This window comes from Crocodylus siamensis, chromosome 6 (assembly GCF_052110815.1).
Source record: "Crocodylus siamensis isolate JL-2025a chromosome 6, ASM5211081v1, whole genome shotgun sequence".
Taxonomy (NCBI): domain Eukaryota; kingdom Metazoa; phylum Chordata; order Crocodylia; family Crocodylidae; genus Crocodylus; species Crocodylus siamensis.
Window position 1 is genome coordinate 44,780,468 of NC_143400.1, and position 10,937 is coordinate 44,791,404.

The 10,937-nt window shown below is 37.7% G+C and overlaps 1 protein-coding gene across 1 annotated transcript; it reads left to right on the forward strand.

The window, feature by feature from the left end:
• Positions 1 to 6,765: 6,765 nt before the first annotated feature.
• LOC149862503 (olfactory receptor 6E1-like) lies at positions 6,766 to 7,713 on the forward strand. Its single transcript, XM_090053949.1, has one exon. The coding sequence runs from the start codon at positions 6,766 to 6,768 to the stop codon at positions 7,711 to 7,713; it is 948 nt and encodes a 315-aa protein (XP_089910075.1).
• Positions 7,714 to 10,937: the final 3,224 nt, after the last annotated feature.

Here is a 10,937-nt window from a genome sequence, read left to right on the forward strand (position 1 = left end):
CACTGAGGTCAGAGGAAACTGGACAAGGGTGCAGGAATCTGGGCCAGATGATCCTTTGGTCTGACCCAGTATGGCAGTTCTTAGGTTTTTATGTCCCATAAACAGCTTAAGAATGGCACAATCTATGGAAGACAGTTTAAAACAACATAGGAAGAAGGGATGATCTGCAAATGTGGGAGGGATAAATGAGATGAAGGCATTTTCCTCCAGCATAGAGACAAGCTGTCAGGAAAGAAACCTAATCAATGAAACGTTGAGAATAAGTTAAATTAATTGCAGGGCTGAAGGAGTTTGTGCAGCTCTGTGTGTGTTTGTATTTTCATGTTTGTGGACCAACTTTACCACCCATAAAGAAGGGAGGGAGAATTTTTGTTGTGTTTTTTCTCTATTTATTCATATTTCTTATGGTCCCCAAATTAGCTTTCTTTTCTTTCTTTAAATAAAGCTCAATTTTCAAACACAAAAAGCAGTATAAAATAAAAGTAAAATCATATTTTAATGTGTGTAAAGAAAATCTCTTTCCATTTCAAAAACACCATTTTGGGTGCTTTTACCTTCAAATAAAAGTGGGGGGGACTTTACCTACTTTTTTTCCAACTTTTTTTTTCTTGCTCAAGTAATCCATGGATTTCAACCTGGTTCAGGAATATTTTCAATCCTTTTGAATTTATATTTTTCACCAGCTGAAAAAATACTGCTCTAGTTTCAAACCTCAAGTAAGATTTAAATGGTATTATTTGGGTATTTTTAGCCAGAATCATTATTGTGCAAAAGTGCTTAGGCTCATATTTTGACTCATGTTCTTCAGGTCTCACTCTTCCTGTTTGTGAAATAAGAGAACCACAACATAATAGTCATAAATGAAAAAAAGAAATAGGTAGCCCTCTAATAAATTAGATATAATAGAAGCACATGTGGTGTTTCACTCCAGTACCTTACGGCTTGTATGCCATCTGAGGAGTATTCCTATTAATAAACACTTCTTTGCTGAATATTTCTCTTTTGGATGTTTAGACACATGGATGTGACATCACATTTGTCTGGGAATGGGGATACTATGTGGGACTACAGATTAAACGATTTAATCATGGATGAAGATGGGAGAGATCTACACTGGTGCAGGCTTTTGAAAATCGAAGAGTATTCATTACAATATGTTTTATCAAGTCTCTGTGTGACAGATTCCTGCAGTTATAGTGGAGTCAAGAATAAAGGTGAGCTCTTTCATATGCCTTCTCCTTTTCTTGGTTTTTCATTTACCACCTTCAGTCATGCACTTGGGTAAGGAGAAAACATTGTGCACTTTTCCACAACCACTTTGAAAACTTTCAGAATCACATCACCCCATATATGAGACTAGATTAAAGGGAGACATAGAAGATTCTTTGGATTCACGTGCCACCCCTGCTGGGATCCACCACCAACCCTATCTACTTCTCAGCTTCATGAAGTTGATAACAAAACTATCCACTTCTTAGTTTTATACCATGTAGAGAGGAAAGGAATTAAGAATAGACGTTAGAAATATATACAAAAGAATCATTTTGATGTCCGATTTCCATGACATTTATACACACCCATGCCTGTACCCACACACATATACACACATGCACACATGCAAACACAAATAAATGCACTCATGCATGCACCACACACACACACTGAGGATATGGATAACTCTTAATTCTTTAATGTGGCCTTGTTTCCACTTTTCATTTTCACAAGATGCTTTGGAAGCTCCATGCTCACTTGACTACACTCCTCCAGGCATTTAGACTGTCCTTCTTCCTCAGGCTGCAGATGGAGGTGGTTGAGCACAGGACAAGCCATGGTACTGAGAATGGCCACTGCCTTGTTGCTGTCTAGCCCACTTTTCTGTGCAAGTCTGATGTACATGAAGATGAAGCTCACACTGCTGATGGCAGGAGGTGAGAGGTCCCGCACAACAGGGATAGTAAGCAGCAGAGAGAAAGTAGCTGCCATGAAAGACATGAGATGTAGGAACCATGCATCTCCACAGATTAGTTTCATCAAAGATGTGATGTCACAAAAACCAGATGGTTAACAATGTTGGGCCCACAGAAGGGAATTAAAGAAACACAATCATTAGGATTCAAAGGAGAAGGAAAGCTTTGATCCAGGAGCCCTGAAACAACAACATACAAACTCAAATTTCCATGATGTTGGTATAGTGCAAAGGGTTGCAAATGGTCATGTTCCTATTGAAGGACATTTCTGCTAATAAGGACTCAGAACTGCCCAGAACAAAATACAGAAAAATTGCATAAGACACCCAAGAAAAGAAATTGCTGCTGTGCCTAGTGCTAATGTTGGCCCATATATTGGGGAACACAGCAGAGCTGAAGCTCATTGCCAAGAGGGAGACATTACTTGGGAACAAGCACTCCTTTGCATTAACAATGTTGAATTTGGCTCTAAAACTACAATGATTGCTTTAGCTGTGGCAGTAAGTATGTTTTTTGAAGCCCTCATCTGATTTCTATAGCTCTCCCCTATTCTTAGTTCTTTTTTTTAAAACAATATTTTGAGCATTTGATTAGCAACTTTACAAGATGTTGGGCTACTGCCCACACCTAAAATATGTATAGAGATGAAATCCTGTCTTTACTCCTACACATGACATCATCTCTTCTCTTTAGGTTGTTTAGAGAAATATTTAAAGTTGAGCATGAGAGAAAGTTGCATGTATTCAGCAATGTCTTTAAACATTCAGGGTGGAATTCTGTTTCCCTTTGCAAATCTTAGTGGCAGTTTCCTAGCTGTCTCTCTGACTGTTTCTTGTTCCCTGCTTTATCCTTTGTTTGCATAAACTTGTACATGTAAACTGGTCTCTGGACACTTATGCACGTAACCCAGAAAAAAATGTGGGAAGGAGGTCACTTATGTTATACCCCAGGAGCTCAGCAGATAGGAGCTAACCAGGTCTTCACAGAGGAGTTCATCAGAAGCACTTGGACAGCAAGTGCACTAGCCATCAGGCAATTGCCCTCTTGCTCCCTCATAATGTTTCCTGCAGCAGATATGCATGCAAGGAAATCCTGTTTTGCCAGAGGAAGATATACCTGCAGAATCCAAAGCATGAGCCAGTGCCAGAAATCACTGTTAGACATCCAGCAAAAGTGCTAATTAGTGCCATGAAGATGATGTAGGGTTAAGGATGCATCACTCTTGTCTCTGTCTACTCCATCCCCTGCCAATTGACAACAAAAATACAATAATTGTATTGCTTGTTCCATTCAGGGGTTCATCACTTCATGGTGCAGTGACTTACTTCAGGACAGAAGCAAGCCACTGAGCAACAGTAGGTTATCTAACATGCAAAAAAGTATTCAATAGCTTCCCCCACAAGCTTTAAAGCTGCAAACACCTTTGTCAGTCAATGCCCCATCGTCGTAAGAAACAAATGTTTACAAAAATTCACTTAAACAAGGAACCATATTTCAGCACTAGCAACAGAAACAGGAAAGCCTGAAATAAAAATCAATAGACAATGTAAAATTATATTTCTAAATTAATCAGCCTATGGCTTGTTAACACATTCTGTCATAGTAGCATACACAGGTCCCCAGGGCATTTAATAATGAAAGCTGAACCAACCTACTTGTTCTAAACATTATATATTCTCATATCATTCAGGGAAAACATCTATTTTTGCCACTGTACAGGAATCATTCAAAACTCAAGTTGCAATTTAAGTGGAAGTAACTGAGGCAGAGAAGACAGAAGTCTTATAGGGGCATTTAATAATTTGGACTGGGAGCCATGCTAGCTGTCTAGATATAATCTGGCCCTTCAAAAATGTGTGTTCATAGATGTATGCAAAATGTAAGACTCTCAGTGAGTTTTCAGATACTTTCCAACTATATTGCAAATACCCTTCCAGTTCCTTTACTGGTGTGATTTTGCATCGTTGCGTACAAGAATACCCCTACACGCTGTATGGGGCAGGACTCATTCAATTGTTGCACAAGGGCCAGTGGCTGACCTGAACCCCGTCTACCACCCAGGACATAGAATCATAGGGAAGTACTGCTGGAAAGGACCACACCAGGTCATCAAGTCCAACAAAGGAGTGAATGTGCAACCATAGTGTTATGTAGTGGAAAGTAATCAAGCTACAGAAGACAGAAGGATTACAGAGTGAAAAATGCAATGGTATTGCCTGGATCAGCAGGTGGGACTCTTTTATATACGGTGTGTCAGATGTACAACGGCTGGAATGTTGCTGCAGCTGTAAGAATATTTCAGAGAATAGGTGAAAAGCAAGGTTTTTCTTTTCATCCTAATATGTTACTAAAATGGAGTATAACATTGGTCCTGTGGTACTATAGTCTTTGTCCCCTATTAACTAATCAGCATAGCTCCATTCAGGGTAGTGGTGTGACTTACGATTTTTAAGCATTCAGTAGCAGATACTGGAAAATGAATGATGGTATTTGGCAATGTGATTTGAGGAAGATTTAGCAAACATATTAGACTGGAAATCTGAACAGAAAAAAAAAATGATGTCTTGCATTGACATGCATGTTCTTTCCTTTATCTTTTCTCTGAGAGCTTTTTCCCTAACTTGCAAGTAGGAGCCAAAGTTAACAGACTCCCAGTGTATTTTCAGATGTCAATACTTACAGGTTCCTTTGCAAATACCCTTCTATTTCCCTAGCATGTGTGATTTTGCATTGATGCATAACCCCATATTTCGGCAAGCAGTCATGAATGTCATGTATGGATAGAAATGGAAGCTTGGAGAGAAAAGCCTGAACCTGAAAACACATGCAGAAGGGTAAAATTCAATGATTATTAAAAAATCTTGGGAGGTTTTTTTTTGTTTTTTTAAAATTTAAATTATAATCAAGTTTTCCTTTCAAAAAATCAACCAGATTAAAACAAAATTGCAATTTAATACAGCATAGGATAAGGTATACCTTTAGTATAATCTATTAAATATAATAAATAAACTTAGATGTGTCAATGAGCCCCTACTAAAACCCCTGCAGTTAAAGTCTGATTTTCATGTATATAAGAATGAAGGGATAAACATCTAAGAACTGGCATGTTCTGATGACCATCTGTGAAGAAAATAATGACAAAATTGATGGAACAATCACAGCTAGAGTAGTCAACATTAGCCAAAGGTGAAGTGTAAAAGTTATGCTGAATACACTGAAACCTATGTCCATAGATAGTCTTAGACGAACTACAGAAAAATTGCAACTGTATTGCAGATGCTGTTGAAATTTGGAAAGAACGTCAAGAAACATTAAGAAAAGAAATACCCAACAACAAAGTTAAATTGCAGGCAGTAAAGAAGTGGCGGGATCAAGCACTTACTCCACCCCATTTTCTTCCCAATATTTTTAACACAAAATACCAAAGTAGATGCCTAACTGCCAAAGACAGAAATGCTGCTATGATATGGGCCTCTACTAATCACTCATCAATCATACCAGCCATAGTAAATTTCAGGGCTACACGTCAACCATTCAAGCAGGACATGTTGTCTGAGGATATTTTAAGTCACTAATAAAGCACCCAAAACTAGGGATTGTTGAAGATTTTACCAGCAGTAGCCTCTTCTACAGGTGAAGAAAAAGTATTTTCTTCCTTTTGGACTTGCTTTTCACTTAAAGCTGAGAAATAAGTTGGGAGCTGGAAAATGCAGGAAAGCTTCTTTTTCTATTTTGGTCCATGAATAAAAAGTGGGGAGGAGGATGAGACTGATGAGTTCTAAAAACTTGAAAGCAAGGGGGTAAAAATCTTGAAAAGAGCCTATATAAAGCTTTTGTCATTTGGAAGAGAATTAGACAAGCAGGAACATAAGCTCAAATAAATTTTACTTAGGCATTTTAGAGAATATACTCTAGAGTGATTTGAAATAAATAGTTTAATTCAATATTCACAGTTCATACTTCTAATACTGTAACAGTTAATACTGGTCTTAATAATTTAGTTGAAAATATGTACCATGTTTTGTTAAAAAAATAGAGTTCCTGTATCAAAAACATTAAAGTTTGTTTAGTAAATTCCAAGTGTTGGTTTTGTGTGCTTAAGTAAATTCAATTTGCCATCTTAACACATCTTGATACACACATGGGCAATAAGTTAATCATCTAGGGAGGAAGATACACATATCACCATTTTAGAACATATTAAATTGTAGGATTTCTGGCAATCTGAATATATTAAGCTATATAAACACACACACACACACACACATCCCTAGCTTGTGTAAGTAGAAACAGTATGCACTACATCTACAGTTAAAATATGTATCTAGTTGTAAATCAACATATTTTAATTGTTATATCAACCAGTGATAATTCACCTTTCTTTGAAAAACAAACACACAAATAGCGGGAAAGTTGATAAAAAAATTATTACTCTATCAGGCTTTTGGCTTGGTGATTTAAATCATGATTTAAATCAGTTATTTAAATTGACTTGATCTAACTCAATTCACCCTGAAACGTAGCAATCCTTTTTTTCCACTGTTCTGACTTGGGACATTGGAACTTGAGTCAAAGGAGAGAGAATTCTAATGTTGTCAGGGACAAAAAAAGCACTGGTGTGACGAGTGGTCATATTCTACAGGATCCAATGGGGCTCTATTGACTTATACCAGATGAAAAACTGGTCCAGAACATTTCAATATTTCCTCTCAGTCAACAGACAGAAAATGTCATTTTCCAAATAAAATAATATGTTTAATGTTTTCTATGTCCCCTTCAGGAACATTAATATGCTGTCATGGAGAACCAGACCATGGTCAGGAATTTTGTCCTCTTGGGCTTCACTGAAGTACAGAACTTGAAGACTCTAATCTTTGTGATTCTCCTACTTACCTACATTATTACCATCATGGGCAACATTGTGATTATCACCATCACCCTCCTGGACCACCGCCTGCAAACCCCAATGTACTACTTTCTCCGGAACTTCTCCCTCTTGGAAATTGGTTTTACCTCCACCGTCATTCCTGAAGCCCTGTTCAACCTGGCATCAGGCAACAGAACAATTTCTGTAGCTGGATGCTTTATACAAGCATTCCTCTATCTTCTCTTGGGTACTACTGAGCTCATCTTACTGGCAGTGATGTCCTTTGATAGGTATGAGGCCATCTGCCACCCTTTGTCCTACACCACCATCATGAATGAGCGTGTTTGCAAACTCCTAGTGTTGAGTTCTTGGGCAAGTAGCTTTTTGCTGCTCATCGGACCATTACTTGTATTATTCCAACTGCCCTTCTGCAGCCAAAATACCATTAACCACTTCTTTTGTGATAGTGCACCCCTGATCAAACTTGCCTGTGTAGACACCAGGCTTCTGGAACCAGTAGGTCCCACAGCAGCTACTTTTTCTCTCCTGAGCACTCTTACCATTACAATCCTGTCCTATGCCAGAATTATCTCCACTGTCTTGAACATCCCTTCTGCTTCTGGGAGGCAGAAAGCCTTCTCCACCTGTATATCACATCTCACCGTTGTCTCCATCACCTATAGCAGCTGTATTTTCATGTACATCAAACCCACGGGTAACAGTGGGCTAGACCTCAGCAAGGGGGTGTCCATTCTCAATACAGTGGTGTCCCCTTTGCTAAACCCTTTCATTTACAGCCTGAGGAACAAACAGGTTCAGGAGGCTTTGAGGCAGGCTTTTGCCCAGGGGTCATTTTTTTCAAAAAGACCAGAACTATAATGGCATGAAACAATGGAGGCAATGTGATGAATATAACAATAATGGCTATAATCACTATGTACTGATGGTTTTCTAAGCAAAATAATAGTAGATATTCTGTTGCAAGTCCCCTATTCCACTTTTCGTTATTTGTTTTAGTTTGTCTTAACTATCTGTGTCATCAATTGCAAAATCATTCCTTCTATAGTCTTTCTTACTATTTGTATCATTGTCTAGCTGACTATGTACATTTCTTTTTTTTTTTAACTCTCTCTTCTCTCTCCCTGACTATGTTTCTCTGTCAATTTTAACTGGATATATATGACATCCCCCCCCCAGCCTATTCTAGCCTAGTTTAAAATATCTGACCACATAGTTATACCATTGGTGATATAAACATAATACATACATGAGCCTATATATATGTATACATATAAATGTATATAACATATTTATACTGATAGATATTCATGCACCTAAATTATTGTCTGACAGGAGAAGATCCGTGGATGGCAACTGTGTCATCATAACCCTGCTCTGATGCTTACTCCACCCAGCACTCACTAAAGGGGAAAAATGACTTAAATATTATTTGCTTGAATTTTTCTAATCACTCTTTCAGCCACAGCTGTTAATGGCCCTCTCTCCTTTTTATGGCGCTCGTGTCCTGTTAGTCAAGCAATCCTCTTATGCAATTTTGCTTTATGGTATCTTCTTCTATTGCACAACTGCCATCTGCACCTCACCTCTTTTCAAAATCCTAGATCCACCCATGCCCCAGTGAAATATATAATAGGAGTATTTTATGTGCATATATAGGAATCTTTCTTGGATGGGGGAGTGTTATAAAAATGACAACATCCAATGATTATATCACCTATTGGCATGCAAGATTCCAGCTTAAATGAACTGGCTTCAGTTGTCATGATATAGAGCACGTATCTATCTCAGCTTCTACATATAAATAAAAAGCAACCAAGAAATGATTAATGTATATAATTTAAACTAAGAACACATAGCTAGTAGGTGAATGTTGTAATTAGCAGTAAGAGTTAGCAGAGCTGTTAATCATATATAAATTCTTTATTAAAAGAAAATACTACTAGAAATTTTTCAGCCTGTTAGCTTGTTCTGGGAGCCTTGAAATATGCAATAAATTGGTATGAGATTGGTAACTTTGTATATATCATTTTAAATAATGGTTTTCTACATCTGTGGGTTCACCATGGAGAACAAGACAGGGATCAGAGAGTTCATACTCTTAGGTTTCACAGGTATTTTGTAGCTCCAGATCCTACCCTTTGTGTTTCTCACACTCGACTACATTATGCCAGTAGCAGGAAACTTCTAAATCATTGCAGTCACTGTGCTGGACTGCTGTCTGCAGACCCTCATGTACTTCGTCCTCAGGGATTTGTCCCTCTTGGCAATTAGCTTCAGCTCTGCTATCATCCCCAGTACACTGGCCAACCTGGCACAAGTCATAGCAGGAATTTCTTTTCTTGGGTGTTATGTAATTTTTTCTGTATTATATTCTGGGCACTTCTTAATCCTACCTATGAGTAGAAATGTCCTTCAATAGGTACATGGCCATTTACAACCCTCTGCTCTATACCACTGTCATGAAAACTTGATTTTGTACATTATTGGTTCTAGGCTCCTGGATCAAAGGTTTCCTTCTCCTTTCTATCATAATGATTGTGCTTCTTTAGTTGCTCTTTTGTGGACCTAACTTTCTTAACCATTTTTTTGTCATTGTGCCTTTGATGAAACTGCTCTGTGACAGCTACTTTCTCTCTGCTGCTTACTATTATTATTGTGCTGTGCCACTCACCTCACAATTGTCTTCATCAGCGGTGGGAGCTGTGTCTTCATGTGCATCAGACTTGTGCAAAGAAGTAAGCTGGACAACAACAAGGCAGTGGCCATTCTCAATACCATGGCTTGCCCTGTGCTCAACCCCTCCATATGCAGCCTGAGGAAAAAGAATGCTCTAAGTATCTTGAGGATTGTGGTCAACCAGGCATGGAGCTTTCAAAACATCTTGTGGAAAATGAAAAGTGTAAACCTGACCACATTAAAGAATTAAGGGTTATCCATGTCCTCAGAGTCCATGGAGTGCATGCATGAGGACATTCATTTGTGTTTGCATGTGTGCAAGGCTGTGTGTGCGGGTATGTGCATGGGTATGTATTGATGGAAACCAAACATCAAAATGATTCTTTGTGTATAAACATATTCTTAATTCCTTCCATCGCTATGTGATATCAAGTTAAGAAGTGGATAGTTTTGGTATCAACTTTATGATGCTGAGAAGTAGATGGGGTTGGTGGGCCCCAGCAGGGGTTTGGCTGCAATTACAAGCATGTTCTATGTCTTTCTTCTGACGTGTTCTCCGTCACATGGTAAATGAGATTCTGAAAGTTGTCATAGGGGTTCTTGAATAGTTCACAGTATTTTCTCCTTACCCAAGTGTGTGACTGAAGGTGTTGGATGACAAACAAAGAGGAAGGGGCAAAGTACATAAAAGAGCTAACATTCACTTTTGTCTCCACTATAACTGCAGGAATCTGTCACAAAGAGACTTGACAAAACATATTGTAATGATTGTGCTTCTATTTTCAAAAGGCTGGGTCCATGTGGATCTCTCTTTCTCTTATATCTAAATTACCAGAGGGATATTTCTTTATTATTTGACATGAATCTATGATGTGCTGGTCCTTTCCTAAACAGGAAGAGGGACATGGAAAAGCATGTGCCAAAACGTGACCTTAAGAACATTTGCAAAATTATCATTGTGGGTACAATATACCCAAATAATACTATTTAAATCTTATTTACAGTTAGAAAAGAGAAAAGTATTATTTTAAGCAGGGGGGAAATATAAATTCAGAGAGACTGAAAATGTGATTATTATTATATTATGAGTGAGGTTGAAAACAATGGATTACTTGAGAAAAAAAGTTGAAAAAACATAGATAAAGTTAAAATATTATAATTGAGGGTTTTAAAAAATGATATGTTTTGGGAATGGAAAGAGATCTTATTTATACTTATTAAAATAAACTTTTACTTTTATTTTAAGTTGCCTTATTATGTTTGAAAATTGAGCTATACTTAAAGAAAATGAAAGTTAGTTTTAGAAAGTCAATAAATACAAGTAAATAGAAAACACAATTTTAAAAATTTAAAATTTTCTCCCCCCATTCATTTTGGGTAAGTGGGGTTGGTCCATAAAGATGAAA

What these genes read in the sequence shown, in the direction of transcription:
- LOC149862503 (XM_090053949.1), top strand. Translation starts at nt 6,766, where the DNA reads ATGGAGAACCAGACCATGGTCAGGAATTTTGTCCTCTTGGGCTTCACT.